At 49.2% G+C, this 18,541-nt stretch overlaps 1 protein-coding gene across 3 annotated transcripts; it reads right to left on the reverse strand.

Annotated features, from left to right (window-relative positions):
• Positions 1 to 2,439: 2,439 nt before the first annotated feature.
• On the reverse strand, positions 2,440 to 10,943 carry LOC121018979 (kallikrein-13). Of its 3 annotated transcripts, none has more exons than XM_040458126.1 (6): positions 10,840 to 10,943; positions 10,256 to 10,342; positions 6,341 to 6,530; positions 5,835 to 6,100; positions 4,543 to 4,679; positions 2,440 to 2,983 (listed from the first exon to the last, which is right to left on the reverse strand). In XM_040458126.1, exons 2-6 carry the CDS (start codon positions 10,305 to 10,307, stop codon positions 2,789 to 2,791), a joined length of 840 nt encoding a protein of 279 aa, XP_040314060.1. In that variant the 5' UTR covers positions 10,308 to 10,342; positions 10,840 to 10,943; the 3' UTR covers positions 2,440 to 2,788. The 3 variants fall into 3 exon arrangements, with proteins under 3 accessions (XP_040314060.1, XP_040314061.1, XP_040314059.1); XM_040458127.1 differs by lacking the exon at positions 10,840 to 10,943 and adding an exon at positions 10,640 to 10,705; XM_040458125.1 differs by lacking the exons at positions 10,256 to 10,342; positions 10,840 to 10,943 and having other exon boundaries at positions 6,341 to 6,935.
• Between the last annotated feature and the right edge of the window lie 7,598 nt (positions 10,944 to 18,541).

The following is an 18,541-nucleotide window of genomic DNA, read 5'->3' on the forward strand; positions in this document are numbered from 1 at the left end:
CAACAGGCACTGTCCAACAATCTCTTCAAGCAGATCCAGAATCTGACCCCATAACTCCCCTGAGAACATCACCTCCTGCCTAAGCTATTGAAGGGCAGTCACTTCCACACCAACCTCTTCACCATCTTCCCAATCTTCAGATGCATCTGGCCAGCTCCTGCCTCAGGGCCTTTGCACTTGCTGTCTTTGCATGGGGCGCTGCTGCCCAGGTATGCACCTGGTTCTCTCTTTCCATCCTTTCATTGTTTTTTTAAATATTGTTTTAATGTTTATTTTTGACAGAGAGAGAGAGAGACAGAGCATGAGTGGGGGAAGGGCAGAGAGAGAGGGAGACACAGAATCTGAAGCAGGCTCTAGGCTCTGAGCTGTCAGCAGAGTCCGACGCGGGGCTCGAACTCACAGACTGTGAGATCGTGACCTGAGCCGAAGTTGGACACTCAACCGACTGAGCCACCCAGCGCCCCTGTTTGCTTTTTTTTTTTTTTAATGTCACCATCATTCCCCAGACCGTCTTATTTTTTTAAAGTTTCGTTCTTTATTTTGAGAGCTGGAGAGAGTCTGTGTGCATGCAGGGAAGGGGGAGAATGAGAGGGGAGAGAGAATCCCAAGCAGGCTCTACACTGCCAGGGAAGAGCCCTACATGGGGCTCAAACTCACAAAGCACGAGACCATAAGCTGAGCCGAGATCAAGAGTCAGATTCTTAACCAGCTATGCAGGTGCCCCCGGATGATTTAAAACAGCGACTCTGGGGTGCCTGGCTGGTTCAGTCATCAGCGCCTGTAACTCTTGATCTCAGGGCTGGAAGTTCAAGCCCCATGTTGGGCACAGAGCTTACATTAAAAAATAATAAAATAGCAACTCCACTCACCCTCCCAACGCCAACATTCCCTATCCTTCATCTCTGCCTCATTTAAAAAAAATTTTTTTTTTAACGTTTATTTATTTTTGAGACAGAGGGAGATAGAGCATGAACGGGGGAGGGTCAGAGAGAGGGAGACACAGAATCGGAAACAGGCTCCAAGCTCTGAGCTGTCAGCACAGAGCCCGACATGGGGCTCGAACTCACATACTGCGAGATGGTGACCTGAGCCGAAGTCGGACGCTCAACCAACTGAGCCACCCAGGCGCCCCATCTCTGCTTCATTTTTGCCATGGTTTACATTGCCACTTGTTCGTCTATCTCCTTATTTATTTAGTCTCTCTGCAAAGAATGCAAGCTCTACAGGGCAGAAGTTTTACCCAATTCACTGCTTTATCAGCCATGTCTGCAACAGTGCCTGGCTTCTGAGAAGTACCAGTATGTGTTAAATAAATAAAGCCGTATTTACCAACACCCAAGAGAATGCCTGCCCATGGTCAGCACTGGATAAATGCTGAAAAAAGTCCCCGAATGCAACACTTTCTGTCGTTGCTGTTGTTTTAAGTAAGCTCGACACCCAATATGGGGCTTGAACTCAGGACCCTGAGATTAAGAGTCACATGCTCTGCTAACTGGAGCCAGCCAGGAGCCCCAAATGCAACAGTTTTTGGACCCTGCAAATCTGGGGGTTGTTGACACCCTAAGGTGATATTTGATAGGGAACCAGGCAAAGAATCATAGTGGGAACGCTTGAAGTTTATAATAACAATGTTAGGAGGAAAAATGAGAAGCCCCATTTACAGACAAAAGAACAGAGAGGCAGTGAGTTTCAAGACTTGCTCAAATCAGGGACTCGGTGACTTGGGCATTTAACCACTGCGTATTGGGGTCACTGAGGGTGAAGATGCTTGTGAGGGAGATGAAAGGACAACACGTGGCAGACAACAGGGTCCAGGTGTGGAAGCCCCTCAGGGCCCTGAACCCCAAAACTCTAGTCTAGTGTGCTGTTGATCTTTCGTGAGCAAGGGGATTCAGAGACAGGGGATACTGGCAAAATATGGGGTGTAGGTAGGGATGGGACATTTGGGAGACCCAAAACTAGGTGAGAACGAACCATTATGAGGATCCAATATTAGCTGTGCTATGATTAATCATTCAGATGTGCCTAGAAAATTGTTGGGGCAGAAGATTCTGAGTCCAAGAGAATATTTTCTTTTTTAAAATTTTTTAAAAAAATGTTTATTTCTGAGGGAGAGAGAGAGACAGAGTGCAAGCAGGGGAGGGGCAGAGAGAGGCAGACACAGAATCCGAAGCAGCTTCCAGGCTCCAGGCTGTCAGCACAGAGCCCCACGCGGGGTTCGAACCCACGGACCGTGAGATCGTGACCTGAGCCAAAGTGGGGCACTTAACTGACTGAGCCACCCAGGTGCCCCGAGAGAATATTTTCAAGATGAAATGTCGCAGGAGTCTAGAACCCTCTTGGGCACCAAACACAGAAGTGTCTAGAATGTTGGTAGTCAGGAAATACGTGAAAGGGTTTGGCACGATATCAAGTAAGTTCCATTCATGGGACATAGAGTATTGTTGAGATGAGTCAATGAATGTATTTAAGGGTATTCCACAGACAGAACATTCAGATGGCTATCTGGGATTCTGTTGAAACAGTGGGAGTCCTGGAACATTGGGTTGGGATGCTGAGGGTACTGAGGTATTTCAGGATGCAGTATGTGGGAGACCATGATATCGGAAGTGACTGAATGCTTCTGAAACACGAAATGTCGGCCGGGATCAGAGGTTCTGAGAATACGGATCACTGGTTCAAGTGGAACTTTGGGAGGGGCAGAGAAGGGCTGGGCCAATGGAGTGAGGAGGGTGCAGAGGGAGGGAGTGAGGGAGGGAGGAAGGAGGCAGGTGAGCCAACCCGGCTTTTACTGTGGGCCCTTCCCCTTCGTCCGTGTCCACTCTTGGGTTCTGTGTTTTTGAATCGTTTCTCGGATCCACACAACATATTGAGAGACTCGAGTATAGACACCAGGCCGGTTGGGCTGCCCGCATGGGAAGTCTCCCCAGGAGATGATGCCATGGAGTGTTCCATTACAGATCAGGGGGCCCCCGGAGTCGCCCTGAGGGGGGGAAGAGAGAGAAGGGGGGTCCTTGGTGGAGGCAAACAAAGGCACAGGTGGGGACATATGAGAGTGAAAGATGGACACACACACAGAGCAGAGATAACGAGAGACAGGACACAGACAGGGCTAGAGAGAAACAGGAAGGCGAGAAGACAGAGAGGAGAGTGACAGCAAAAGAGACACAAAGAGAAAGGTGGAGCTAGATGGACCCTGAGACCAAGAACAAGAGAGAGACTTCTCTCTCCACATTTTTCTCTGCTCTTCAGTCTTGTTAGGGTGGTTACACCTTACCTCAAAACCCATTCTTGGTTCTCTGCTACCAACCCCCCCTTGTGCCCCCCCCCCCCCGCACACCGTGCTGCCCCCCAACCCTGCTGTGGCTTTATGGCTCCTTGGTGCCATCTCACTATTGGGCAAACTCACCCACATCTGGGTATGGTGATGTAGAGCGTGTACTCTCACTTCTCCCTACTGGACCCAAGACACTCCTCATTGATCACTCAAGGCACACGCCATCTTTCCCACTAAACCAAAACTCAATCTCAGAAGCCTCCTCTACCGGATATAAGTTTTGCTTTTTTGTGCTTAGTGGAGGTTTTGGCCCAGGTAGGACCCATTTCCTCCCATTTTGATAACTGCCCCCTGATTTTCGCTTTTGGGGAACAGCCCCTCCCTGGCCCACACAGTCAGTCACGTAACAGACTCGGTCCATCAGAGAATCCCACAGCTCTGGTCAGAGTGAAGGCTCAGGACACATGACTTAAGTCAGCCTAGTGAGAATCATGCTCAAGATGTTTATGTAAACAGGGGCGCCGGGGTGGTTCAGTCCGTTAAACGTCTGACTTCGGCTCAGATCATGATCTCATGGTTTGTGGGTTCGAGCCCCACGTCGGGCTCTGTGCTGGCAGCTTGGAGCCTGGAGCCCGCTTTGGATTCTGTGTCTCCCTCTCTCTCTGCCCCTCCCCCGCTCATGCTCTGTTTCTCTCTCAAAAATAGATAAACATTTAAAAAGAGGATGTTTAGGTAAACACTTGGAAAACTTTTTCTGATCGAGTTGCTTAGGAGGGTGAGATGTGAGCCCAAAACTGCTGGGAAAAGCTTAACTGAGGATGAAGACAAAAACAGAAGAGAGAAGAACTGAAATGAAAAGAGACAGCATTGTAAACACATTATTTGTGCACCTGGATCCATCCGTGCCTGAAGCAAGCCACCCCTGGACTTTGCGGTTACAAAAGCCAGTGTGTCTCGCTTTTAAGCTGGTTTGAGTTGGGTTTCGCTCGCAAGTGAAACAACACCAACCTTTATGCATCTCAACACAGGGATCTGGGCAGCCCGTGCCAGTCAAAGCCGAGGCTTAAGACGAATTATAGTCTCCAGTCACGGGTACTTCTCTTTTTATCTCGACCCTCTATGCTAGGGGACATGTCCTCTTAAAACACTGGTTCCCCCGAGGCTAAAATGAAGCTCTACCCCCCGAAGCTGTCCCTGCCTTCATTCTGACTTCCCATCTTGGCCCATGGCACCCTCCCCGCCCCCTTGCCCCATGCCGTTCTCACCTCACAGGAGTCCTTGCCACCCTCTTCTGTGCCGGCACACAGCATGTTGGGTGTGATCTTCCCCGGGTAGACCTGATGACACTCCTCATCTGAGCGAAGCTGGATGTTGGCACATTGCAAGGTTGGGGGGTAACTCACTGGGAAGGAGAGAGAGGAAGGTCTAAGGATGTCTGTCTCAGCCAGGCTACAGGGTGGGAGTTAAACAGGAGAGTCGGTAGAAAATGGATGCAAAGAGGAAGATGGGGAACAGACGGCGATATGTATGTGGGGTAAGGGATGGAGGAGACAGGTGCGGAGAGAAATGGGGCAGGGGAGGCGGAGGCCAACAAGAGGGGAAGATTCGAGAATGCAGGAAAGTGGGAAGAGGCATAAAAGGGAGAGAAGAGGGGTAGTGGCACGTGGTGAGAGACAGAAGATTGGGGGTAAGGAAACAAGGGGACGGAAAGCCGTGCGGAGAGAGATGACAGATCGGGGAGAAAGAGGGAAAGGAGACGGGGAAGAAGCCAGGGCACCGCGAAGGAGATGCAAAGGGCCCTTGATGCTACGAAGATCAGTTTAATATTCATGCACATGTAACTTAAACACAAAGGACACACCTGCACGTCCTTACATTTAACAGGCACATACCTGCCAGTATATCAAATGCATTACGTGACAATTTATTTACATATATTTAGGTATAATTTGTCTAATACATAGTTTATATGTAAACGTATTTAAATAAATACATAAATATAGAACTTATGATCTAAAAAAAAAAATCAACCTACATGAGAATTTTCATATTTGGATACAAACGTGTCATGTGTTGTATTTATATAAATATATCATACATGTAATATATAACACATATTACAATATCTATGTTTTTATTAATTTGTATATTTATATAAAGGACACAGAAGTTTATATATCTGATCTGTAACATTCTATAAAATATATAACTTCATGTATATTTATATAAAGGATATGTAACATAACTTTATACATATTTATAAATGTATATATATTTATATAAGGATATATAACTATATAATCTATGACATATGTAACATATAACTCTATATTTATAAATGGACATTTGTGTAAAGGAGATATATATAACATGTTAACTTCTTATTTATAAATGTATATGTATTCATATAAAGGATATATAACATATATAGTATATATAATATTACTATACATGTATTGCTTTATATATAAAGGAATCCTCCTCCAACCTTCCCTCCCTTTTCTGCCCCAGTTTACCCAGCCACTGACACCTCAGGCCACCTGTTGAGGGTGCATACCCTGGGGGCTGGTGGTGGTGCCCCAGCCAGACACCCGACAGCAGGTGCCAGCAGGGAGGCAGTCTTGGGAGAGGGGCACAACACGGATGTGGTTCGTGAGCTGGACCGGTGAATGCAGCTCCAAAAGCATGATGTCGTGGTCATGCTTCAGGTGGGTGGGGCTGATCTGGTATTGAGGGTGGGGGATAGAGCGGACTACCTCCCTCATCTGTTCTCCGGCCTCCACACGCCCCAGGGCATGCTTGCCCAGGTAAACTCTGTACCCTCTGTGGGTGCAGGAAGGGGGTGATTAGAGAGGTTAAGCCCGTCTCCACCACCTTCCTCCTCTCCAAACATCTTCCACATCCTCAACTCCAGTCCCATTCAAATCCTCTTTCTGGACTTCATTTCCAGTCCCAAACCCCAACCCTAACTCTGACTTCATCCTCAATCCACATCCACCCACCCCCTCACCATCCCAGTCCTGTTCTCATCCCTACCCTCATGCGCCCCTGACCCCCACATACTCCTTCAGACAGTGTGCTGCAGTGAGGACCCATTTGGGGTCGACAAGGACTCCCCCACAGAGCAGCCGCTTTTGCACCAGTAGGGCTGCCTGCCAGGGCTGAGAGTGGGGGCGGCAGGTGTAGCCCCCCGGGAGAAACCCGCTGGTCCCATTAGTGCCGTTGAGAATCTTGGGATACTCCTGAGAGATACCTGGTGAAGAAGAGAAAATGTTAGGGAATTGGGGTTCAGGGGGAGAAGGAGGCCTTGGGCTTGGGGAGAGGGTCAGAATTTTGCTCTGGGTGACCAGAGATTGATGATTCATTTGTTGGCCTCTGGGAGTTGCCAGCTTCCATGTAGTGGAGAGGAGTCAGGGCAAAGAGGTGATGATGTCCTTTTCTGTATAAGTGCTAACTCCACTGGGGGCTCACAGAGTTCATGGAACAAGCCTGACTTTCTCCCCACCTGCGTCTTCCCATCCCACCATGGAGACTGACCTATAGATCTACCTAGGCAGTAAGTATGTACCCATCCATCCATCCATCCATCCTTTCAACACGTTATTTACCAGGTGCCTCTATGACTTTAAATAAAACCCATAGCCTAACCACTTTCAAATTCAAAGTTTGCAGGACTCTGTATCATCTGACTCTTACCAGCCTCTTTGGCCCCATCTCCCACCTTTCCTCTTCACACACTCTGTTCCAGACTTGTGGACCCATTCTCCAGACACACAATACCCTCTGAACTTGCTGCTGCTTCATTCTGGACAGTTCTTTCTCTAGACCTGTGCTGTTCAATATGGTAGCTGCTAGCCACGTGTGGATATTTACTTTTAGATTCATTAAAATGAAATACATTCAATTCTTCAACCACACCCATTACAGTTGAAATGCTCAAGAGTCCCACATGGCCAGTGTCTACCACAGTGGACAGGGCATATATAGGACATCACATATATGAAATATTCTACTTGATGGCACTCAGAACCTACAGGCTACATGTCTGTGTCCTTCTTGACTCTGAGAGCTCAGTTCAGTTCAAACATTACCTCCTCGGAGGCCATCCCAGATTCCTGGCCACCTGGTCTAATATTGTCCCTCCTAGGCCCCCAGTCACACCCTATTACATTCACCCAGTTGATTCCCATCAGAGCCATGATCAGTATTCATTTCTCTATTTGTTTACATTTATGTGGGTTTTTTTTTTTTTTAATCTCTGCAATTTGACTATAAGGTCCATTGATAACAGGCACCTTAACTGCTTTATTCAGAGCTATATCCCCAGGACCAAGCACAGTGTCTGGCACATAGTAGGTGTTCACTCAATAAGTGTTGTGTGCTAGCACTATGCCCAGCATTGGAGACATAGCAATCAACAATGGGAAAGTCCCATCCTAAATGTGCCACTTTCTGGCTGGGTGATGCCCTACCAGTTGCCAGGCTTAGCTTTCTCATGGGGCACGGCACCTGGCATAGAGCAAGTGCTCAGTAAGTGGGGACTGTTATTAATTATTAGCTATAGGGGTGTCTGGGTGGCTCAGTCAGCTAAGCATCCAACTCTTGATTTCGGCTCAGATCATGATCTCATGGTTTTTTTGTTGTTGTTGTTAAATTTTTTTTTAATGTTTTTTATTTATTTTTGAGACAGAGAGAGACAGAGCATGAACGGGGGAGGGGCAGAGAGAGAGGGAGACACAGAATCGGAAGCAGGCTCCAGGCTCCGACCCATCAGCCCAGAGCCCGACGCGGGGCTCGAACTCATGGACCGCGAGATCGTGACCTGAGCCGAAGTCGGACGCTTAACTGACTGAGCCACCCAGGCGCCCCTGATCTCATGGTTAATGAGTGCGAGCCCTGCATTGGGCTCTGGGTGGACAGCTCAGAGCCTGGAGCCTGCTTCAGTTTCTGTGTCTGTCTCTCTGCCCTCCACGGCTCATGCTGTCTTTCTCTCAGAAATAAACATTAAAAAAAATTATTAGGAGGTCCCCAGCTCTGTGGCCAGTAGGCTCTTCTCCTCCCTGGGCCAGCTTCCCCACCTACATAAGCCACGGGATTAGCTCAGTGGTTCTCAAAATTGGGGAGAGGAGTCTTGGTGGACACAGGTCATTTAGGTGGTACAGAGATGAGGTGTAAGTGACATCAAATGGCAGCCTCAGAAACTGAGTCACTGTCCAGTACTCTTCCAGTCCTCATTTTGCCAAGCAGAAATGGAGCTCCATGATGGGACTGATATACTTTTAATACCTCTCTAATCCTCGCTGAGCTCACTTTTTAAAACCTGGAAGAAACGGAAGCCTTTAGCCGGCAACCTAAAATTTATCTGCCATTGTTGTTTGGGGAAAGGTCAAAAAAGGCCCACTACCGGCAATGTCAGATGGTCCAACCCAATAAATACATTGTTTTTGTTGTTACATTGTGCAGGACTTATGTTTTCCTCTTACCTTTTATTTATAGCAAAGGGTGCTCTTTTCCATTTAGGACAATGATATAAGTTAAAAAAAAGTTTTAAAAAGTTAAAAAAAAAAAAAAAAGAGTTGACTCTAAGCGGACCATCAGATCTAAAATAATGAATATGGTTTGCCAGAAGCTCAAGTCCAGGATGCTGGGGACAGGGCAGCCAATGTACATCAGGATCCTGACTCAGGCGCCACAGGTGTCTTTGGGGCAGGACCTGCTGTCTCAGAGTCCCAGGGTTTTAGCTGTGAAACTGGAGTAATTACAGTGTTCCTACCTCATAAGGCTGCTGAGGGCTCCACAAGATGATGCATGTGGAGCTCCTAGCCCAGGGCGTGGTACCCAGGAGGGGCTTAGGACAAGGGCACGAGTCCTGGGAGTGGCACCAAAGGAGAGAAACCACCCCACCTTCAGGCCAAGGGTGGTGCCAGGTGCCTGAGGACTCCTCCCTCCTCAGGTCTCGGCTCAGGGGTCCAGACCTTTGGGTGGCCTTCCAAGCCAGGAGCTGCCATTCCATCTCAAGGCTCCTGGCTTGGCCCCTTGAAGCCATCACCTCCTGTCACAGTCCTAACTAATTATTAACTAATTATTTGAGTAATTGTTTGAATAATGCCTGCATCCTTCCCCGCTAGGCTCTGGATGCTAAGAGCAGGAACCGTGTCTGCTTGCACAGTACCCAGAACAGTGCCTAGTGCTCAACAGCTTGTTGGTTAGATGAATGGCTATGGATGAATGGATGGACGGAAGGATGGATGGGTGGACAGATGATGATGCCTGAGAATCTGCCTGCAAATTTGCCTTAAACAGGAGGAATCTTTGGGGACCGACTCAGGGTAGAATCAGGTTTGGGGGTCACCACAAGAATTAAAGGAAGAACAAACTAGAACGCTCTGGAAGAAGCTGATAATGAAGAGTGAACACTAATAAAGTAACGACGACTAACTTTTCAGCCCCTTCCATCGGCCACGCATTAGCTCATGCTAACATTCACAACAACCTTTCCTAGTAGGGACTTAGATGTTCTCATTTTACAGATTAAAAAACACCAAGAAGCTAAATTACTTGCTCAAAGCGGCAGCGTCAGGATTTGAACCCAACTCTCACGATTGCCCTGCTTGAGAGGGGAGGAGGCTGCTGCGGGGGCAGGGGCTGCAGGTGGGGGTGAGCTTTCCACTGCAGAGTAGGGCAATCAGAGAAGGAGCTGGTGAGGAACATCCAGAAAACTTATAAATAGGAGCGGGCTCACCAGAGCGGGGACGCCCCCAGGGAGGGGTCTGGGGCCGGTGGGGAGAGTGGGCTAGCCCCGGCCCGGAAACCAGGTCACGCAGGGACAAGCAGGAAGCTCTCAGGGCTGTCCCTGGGGGACCCGGCCTCGAGTGGGCGGTGGGCGGGGCTCAGGGCTCCCACGCCCCCTCCTCCTGCCCTGACCCCTCCTACCATTGTTCCGGTGGCCACCCCGCCTCCACCCCCGCGCATTCTTACCGCCTGACAAGGCCACCGTCAGGAAGGCGATCACAGCGGCCAGGGGCCACATGGCGGCTCCGGGGTGGGGAGCAGGGCGGGCGGGGCCTGAGAAGTTGTGGGGGAGGTGTTAAGGGCTGGCTCGAACCCCCGTCTCTGGCCGTCCCTCCTCCCCACCTGTGCGCTTGCACTTTCCAGTCTAAAATCTCCTTCATTAAGAGCCTTGGGCCTGGAATCTGCACCCCCGTCCCAAATTCCATCCTCGGGGGGGAGCCCAGTAGGGAGGCTAGAGGGGGGGGGGGCGTGCACAGCGTGCATCCGTGCCCTCCAGCGAGCTGGGGGCCTCAGTACCCGCTCCCGCCGCTCTCTGACCCCTTGCTCCCCTCTCAGGGTCGTCCCGGGCACCTGGCCTCAAGCAGCTTATCTTTCGGCGTGCTTCACCCTCCCCTGCTCTGCAGATCCGTACCTCTGTAACTGAACCCCTGGCTTCCCGCCCCATCTCCCTGACTCAGGTGTCTCCCTCTTTTCCTTTCCCAGCTCACATCTCCCTCCTCTCCCCACTCCTCCCCTCTGAGGCTCCCGCCCCTGCCGCAGGCGGACCCTACCTCTGTGAGAGGCCCGGGTGCAGACCTTCGCCGCCAGCTGCTTCCAACTTCAGCCTGGACCCATGGCTTTTTAACCCCTGAATTCCCTCCCCCAGCGCCCTCAGCATTTCCCTGTTGCTGGCCTCCCCCTCTCCACCCCCAAAGGCTCAGTAGGCTGCTGCCTGGCACCCCCCAGCCTGGGTTTGGCCCTTCCGCTTGGGGCGGAGCTCCAGGACGAGCTGGGACCCAGATCTGGCCGCACCCAGGCCCCATTTGAACCCACGGTGAACTTGGAGGCAGCAGGACTCACTTAGAGGGAAGGGGAAAGCTATTTCCTTCCTCAAACCCACCCTAAATCCCCATGGCCCTCCCTAACACCAATCCATTTTCCATCCCGCTTTCTAATCTCTCCAACCCCTGTGCACATCTTTACATCCATCAGCTTCCAGATGGCCATTTTCCACCCTATTCCTATCTCCCTAATTTTAACCATACCCCTTACAGTCAGCCTATCCCCCAAACACAACCCCATCAACAGCCTTATCTCAAGTTTATCCGGGCCTCAAACCCAACACATCCAAATTCCAGTTCCCAACTTCATCTCCAGCACCAACACAGAGATGCCTAAATTCCACCATTGGCCTTCCCCCCCCCCCCCATCCCCACCCCCAAAACCTTCAGGCACCAGAAGGGAATCTTCAGATAGGTGGCTTAGAAAGTCAACTGTACTGGACTTGGATGGGGCCTGGAAGAGCAATATTTTGTTTGGGTAAATGGCCTTTAAGGAGCAGGGCCAGTTGGGGTGAGGGAGTCCATGGGATGTAAGCGGAGAGGGAGAAGCAGGAATCGGAAAGCTCTGGGGGCCAGGATGATGGGGAAGAGGAAGGAGGAAGAGGTGGTGTTTTGGGAATGAGTAGGTGTCTCTTGGAACTGTGACTGGGTGGGGCCATGAATTAATCCTAGGGGGTGGAGGGGGCAGGATGAAGGATTAAGGAGGGCAGAGGTGGGGTCAGAATTTGGAAGAAAGCCAGGGATGAGGATCAGATGAAGTTGGGAGAGAGAGCGGTGGTGTCAAAATGAGGATAAGGGATTAAGATGCCAGAGGGAAGGTTCACATCAAAATGGTGTAGTCCATGTTGGAGAGGTTTAAGTTTGGATATAGGGATCAAATCTAGTGACAAAAGATACGTTTTTTTTTTTTTTTAAGGGATCTAACCAGGACTCTCCTACATATATAAAATAAGCATAGATCAAAGTTTTTATTTTGATCCATTAATAAATGATGGAGTTGGCAAGATGTTACAAAGACCCACACAGGTAGAGACAATAAGGAATACTGAAATAGATTTATAAATAGATGGAGAACTGGTTTATTCTACATGGGTGGGGAGGGAAATTAATTGTACTTCACCTGACAAAATTCATTTGTACGGTTATGGTTATAGACAAGAATGATTTGCAACTCTATCAGCTGTCGATAATTTACAGAGTCGTAAAGTAGCTGAAAGACAATAACAGAGGCAGAGACCGCATAAAATCAAATAACCTACTTAGTTTTCCATCAGAGACATCTGTTGGGTTCATCTCAAAGTCTTTCACATTTTTTCCTTGCACTGAGAACAAAAGTTCATGGACAGGTTTAGGATGGGTCTGATGACAGCACTGGGAATGCAAGTGAGTCTGGGGGGAGAATAGACACAGGGTGAGGATGGGGTTCTAGGGGATACCCCTAGAGAGAATAGACACAGGGAGGGTTCTGGGGATAAGAATGTTGATGGAGCCATGATTGAGGATTTGGATGGGAGGTTTTGAAATATAGCTGAGCAGGTGTTGTGGGTTGATGGTGATAACAAAAACTAGATGTGAGGTTAGGTGTCTGTGTTGCAGTAGGGTTTTTTGCTTTTTAATGTTTATTTATTTTTGAGAGAGGAGAGACAGAGCATGAGTGGGGGAGGAGTGCAAAGAGGGGGAGACACAGAATCTGAAGCAGGCTCCAGGCTCTGAGCTGTCAGGCTCTGAGCTGTCAGCCCAGAGCCTGACGCAGAGCTCGAACTCAGGAACCATGGGATCATGACCTGAGCCGAAGTCGGACGCTTACCCGACTGAGCCACCCAAGCTCCCCTTAGTAGGGTTTTGATGGGAATGGACCAGCTCATAGCTGTGAGCTTCTCTCAAGGTGACAGAAAGAGTGTTGTCTTTCCCCACCTTGAAATTCCCTTACCTCACAAGGCTGGACCCAGAGTGGGTCCTGAGTTCACTCTTTTGGAGTAGTGTTGGGTTCAGGTTGAGTGGAGGGAGGATGCAGGTTAAGTGAGGTGACTGACACTCTTGTGTGGGAAGTCCGGGTACCTATGCCCTCTTGTGGCCTGGGTCCACACTTCCAGAAAAGGCTTTCTCACTTGGGAAGGGCTGGGTCCTGGAGTAGGGGTGGCTGGCTCTGGTATTTGCTTAGGGGTGAGTACCAGGTCAATGCTGATATTAGGGTTTATGATTGGCCAGGACTTAGGTTGCTGACTCATGTTGAAGTGAAGTCATAGACCCACCAAGAGTTGGGTGCATTCCATCCCCTCACATGATCAATAAGGCAACTGGAGCCCATGGAGGGCAGTGAGCTGCTGAAAGTCCCAGAACTAGACAAAATCCAGCTGTACTGTCTCATAAATCAGGGTCTTTTCCCTGTCAGAAGGCAGGGCTGGAGAAAGGACTAGAAAAAGAGACAGTGGCCTTAGTGGTTCAGAGTTGAGACGCAAATGATGTGAGTCCAAGTGGCCAAGTGACATGGCCACTCATTGTCCCCATTTGCAAAATGGCGCTATCAACAGCACATACCTCAAAGAGGAGGGTTAAATGAGTTAATATTTGAAGGTTGCTTAGATGAGAGCCCGACAGAGACCAAGGGACACAAGTGTGCTTGTTAATTAAGTAAAGCTGGAAATGGAGGTAGCCTGAGGTTTCCAGAGGCCCCACCCTAGCTTGGCTTCAAAATGGGGTTCTTTGTCAAGCAAGGACTGGAAGTTCTGGTTGGAAGTGCTGGCTGGCTGGGATGAGAAAGTTGGCCCCACACCCAGGCTCAGAGGAGAGGCCCCAATGCAAACATGAAGGGAGGGGGAGACAGAGAAAGATACAAAGGGATAAATACACAGAGATAGAAAGACAGGGTGGGTAGGAGAGAACAGAGGAAATGCAGAGAGAGAGAGAGAGAAACAAACAAAGGCATCGAGATGGAGGGGCACCTGGGTGGCTCAGTGGGTTCAGCGTCTGACTCTTAATCTCAACTCAGGTCATGATCTTGTGGCTCATGAGTTCGAGCCCCACATTGGGCTTTGCGCTGATAATGCAGAGCCTGCTTGGGATTCTCTCTCTTCCCTTTATCTCTGCCCTCCCCGGCCACCGTGCTTGTGCACGCTCGCTCACACACACACTCTCTCTCTCTCTCTCAATAAATCAATAAACTTTAAAAAAAATGTCGAGACACACAAATTATTCTCTGTATCTGGGTCCATGTTGTTAAGGATGTCGGTCCCAGTCATCATCTTTGCCGTGCAGCAACAGCAAACCACTTTTCACCCATCAGAATAGCGAAAACTAGAAAGGTCACTCTTGCCACCTACCTGTGTCTGCGCCCACATCCTCTGCCTCCTCTCCTATTTCTGTAGGTGAACAGCCTGCACCTCCCTCTAAGACAGACCCCTCCACTTGTGCCTGGGGTGGAGGCACAAGTCCCTTCTCACCTCCCTGGGAACATTGTGCAGCCAGCATTTCCCTGCTCCCTTGCCTGCATCAATTTTTGTCCTTCTCCATGAACATACGAACATGTTACATACAGTTGCTCCCATGTTCCATTAAAAGAATTGGAACAAAAACCAAACCTCTCAAACCTTCATGCTCTCCTTGAGCATTCTGGCCCCCATTTTTTTTGGGGGGGGCCCATTTTTTTTTCTCCCCTTGACTGCAATTCTCCTACACTCACTGTCTGCAACTCCTGTCCTCCTAGTCTCTCTCAAGCCCGCTCCATGGCACCAAAAACCTCAGTGTTGCTGAACCCATCTTACTTGAGCTATCAGCAGCGTTTAACAAGTGGATCACTCTGTTCCTTCAGAGATTTTGTTTTTTCCTTGGCTTCTGGGACACTATACTCTCCTGGTCTTCCTCATTGTTCACTGGCTGCTCCTCATCCGTGTCTGGTGCTGCTTTCTCCTGGCCCGTCTCTACATGGCGGAGCACCTCAGGGCTGGGCACTTGGTCCTGTCCTCTCCTCAGTCTACACTCACTCCCTCGGTGATCTCATCTGGCCTCGTGGCTTTACATGCCATCTACCTGCTGACGACTCCCAAATTTACGTCTCCAGCCAGATGTTTCTCCTGAACTCTCAACTTGACATCCAACTGCCTGCCCCACATCTGCATGTCCAAAACCAAACCCCGGGCTCTCAGCAGCTCTCCAGGTCCAAACAGGCTCCTCTCGCAGAGTCTTGATCTTCTCCACTGGTGGTCTCTCCTTCCTTCCAGTCCTCAGCAGTGAAAAAACCTTCATCTCTCTTTTGGATTCCTGCCCCTACATCACATGTCCATTTTATTACCAAACCCTGTCGGCTCTGCCTTCGAAATAGATCCCCGATCTGACCGTTTCTCAACACCTTCCACCCTTGCCACCTGGCACCTCCCAGCCGCCATCATCTCTCACCTGGGGTTATTGCAAATTTTCTACCTGGTCTCCCTGTTTCTGGCCTGTCCACCTTCACTCTGTTTTTGACGTGGCAGCCAGAGTGACCTTTTAAGAAAACGTAAGTCGGAACAGATCACTCCTCTTCTCAAAACCCTGCAATGCCCCCAGCTCACTCAGAGTGAATGTCCCATGTCCTTATGGTGGCTGACAAGCCTCTACACCATCTGGCCCCAGTGGTCCTCTGACATCATTGACCCTCCCCTCTTTCCCGCCCTTCTGATGCCAGGCTCATGCTCAGAACCTGCTGTTCCCCCGACAGGAGGACTTTTCCAAGCCAGATGTCTGGTCTCATTGATTCTTTTTTTTTTTTTTTTTAATTTTATTTTTAACGTTTATTTATTTTTGAGACAGAGACACAGAGCATGAACAGGGGAGGGGCAAGGAGAGAGGGAGACACAGAATCTGAAACAGGCTCCAGGCTCTGAGCTGTCAGCACAGAGCCCGACGCGGGGCTTGAACTCACGGACCATGAGATCATGACCTGAGCCGAAGTCGGACGCTTAACCGACCGAGCCACCCAGGCGCCCCTCATCGATTCTTTTCATTCTCTCTTTGAAGACTTTCCTGACCACCATAGTTGGGAATTCCCAGGACAGTTTCAACGAATGACTAGAAGGACTCACAATTCCCAGGGCAGTTTCAACGAATGACTAGAAGGACTCACAATTCCCAGGACAGGTTCAACAAATGACTGGAAGGACTCACAATTCCCAGGACAGGTTCAATGAATGACTAGAAGGACTCACAATTCCTAGGACGGGTTCAACGAATCACTAGTAGGACTCACAGAACCCAAGGAAGCTGCTATACTGTGGTTTCAGTTTATTACAAGTAAAAGTGTAGCATAAAATAAGCAGGGGGGAATGGTGCACAAGGCAGAGTCCAAGAGAGGCCCAGGCACAAGCTTCTGGACGTCCTCTCTCAGTGGAGCTGTGCAGACACTGCCTGTTTCTCCCAGCAGCGATGTGTGACAGCACATACAGAGTACTGTCAACCACAGAACCTCCCCTAAGCTTTGGTGTCCAGGGCTTTTTTTTTTTTTTTTTTAACGTTTATTTATTTTTGAGACAGAGAGAGGCAGAGCATGAACAGGGGAGGGGCGGAGAGAGAGGGAGACACGGAATCTGAAACAGGCTCCAGGCTCTGAGCTGTCAGCACAGAGCCCGACGCGGGGCCCGAACTCACGGACCGTGAGATCATGACCCAAACCGAAGTCGGACGCTTCACCGACCGAGCCACCCAGGCGCCCCTGGTGTCCAGGGCTTTTATTTGGGGTCAGTTGCATGGGCACATGGCCTTCTCGTTGCATAGCCGACCTTAGTCTCCAGCCCCTGCAGAGGTCAAACTGCCCCAAGGCCTCTACCATGTCATGTTTTTTTTTTTTAGTTTTTCAAAAGTTTATTTATTTATTTTGAGAGAGACAGACAGCACAGGTGGGGGAGGGGCAGAGAGAAGAAGAGGGAATCCCAAGCAGGCTCCATGCTGTCAGCGAAGAGCCCACGAAGCCTTGGGCTCTAACCCACGAAGCTGTGAGATCATGACCTGAGCTGAAATCAAGAGTCAGATGCTTAATCGACTGAACCACTGAGACACCCTCTACCTTGTCATTTTTATTAGGATAGACTATCTGGCACAACCAAGGCTCCCAGGTAAACAAAGACACCGTTACCAGGCAAAATAACACACTAAGGCAAAACTTTCTTTTTTTTTTTTTAATTAAAAAATTTGTTTTTAGTTTATTTATTTTTGAGAGACAGAGAGCAGGGGAGGGGCAGAGAGAGAGGGAGACAGAATCCCAAGCAGGCTCTGCACTGTCAGGGCAGAGCCCGATGCAGGGCTTGAACCCACAAACCGAGAGATCATGACCTGAGCCTAAATCAAGTGTCAGATGCTGAACCGACTGAACCACCAAGAGGCTTGCAAGCCTTTCTTTCTGTGCAGGTTGTGGACAACTCAGGCCTGTTGAGTTAACCCTTCGTTGTGTAACACCTGCTGAAAATCATAACCCTCCTCTGACATTTTCTATCCCCTTACTCTGCTTTACTTTTATCCAAGGCACTCACTCCCATCTGTAATGCTTTATGTATTTATTTATTCATTTATTTATTTCCTGTCTGCCTCTCCTTTAGAAGTGAGTTCCCTGGGGGCAGAGGTGTTTATCTGTTTTGTTTTAAAACAGTACCTGGGGTATAATAAAATTCAATGAATCTTTGCCGGACTAATGAACGAAATGCAGGCACTGCTGAGGGTGTAGGGAGATAGGAATCCTTCTATCTGGGCAAAAACCTGCTAGTACCTGGTGACATTGATTAAGAGTGGGCCTTTTGGGCCTTCTGAGTGGCTCAGTCGGTTAAGCGTCTGACTTTGGCTCAGGCTCAGGTCATGATTTCACAGCTGGTGGGTTCAAACGCCAGGTCACAGCTCAGAGCCTGGAGCCTGCTTTGGATTCTGTATCTCTCTCTCTCCGTCTCTCTCTCTGTCTCTCTCAATCTCTCTCTGCCCCTTCCCCACTAGCACTCTGTCTCTGTCTCTTAAAAATAAATAAATATTTAAAAATTTTTTAAACATGTTGTGTGCATGCCATGGTGCTTCTCAAGCTTTCAGATGCATTCTGTCCCTGGGGATCCTGTTAAAATGCAGATTCTGGTTCATTTGGTCTGGGCTGGGGCCCAAGACTCTGACATCACAAAAGCTCCAGGTAATTCTGATGCTGCTGTTTCCTGGACCACACTTTGAGAAGCAAGTGGTGCTCTCCAATAGACCTTCTTGTGATGATGGAAATATTCTATTTATCTGAGCTGCCCAATTGTGGCAGCCACTAGCCCCCAGGTTACTGAGCACCAGAAATGTGGCAAGAGCAGCTAATGAGTGGAATCTTAACGTGTATTGAATTTAGCTCATTTTAATTTAAAAATTAAATGACCACGTGTGGCTAATGGCTGCCATACTGGACTGCACAGGTGGAGAAGACTCTGTGGCAGTTAGAGGCAATAAATAG

Source organism: Herpailurus yagouaroundi, unplaced genomic scaffold (assembly GCF_014898765.1).
Source record: "Herpailurus yagouaroundi ecotype Mexico unplaced genomic scaffold, PumYag 220, whole genome shotgun sequence".
Lineage (NCBI taxonomy): Eukaryota > Metazoa > Chordata > Mammalia > Carnivora > Felidae > Herpailurus > Herpailurus yagouaroundi.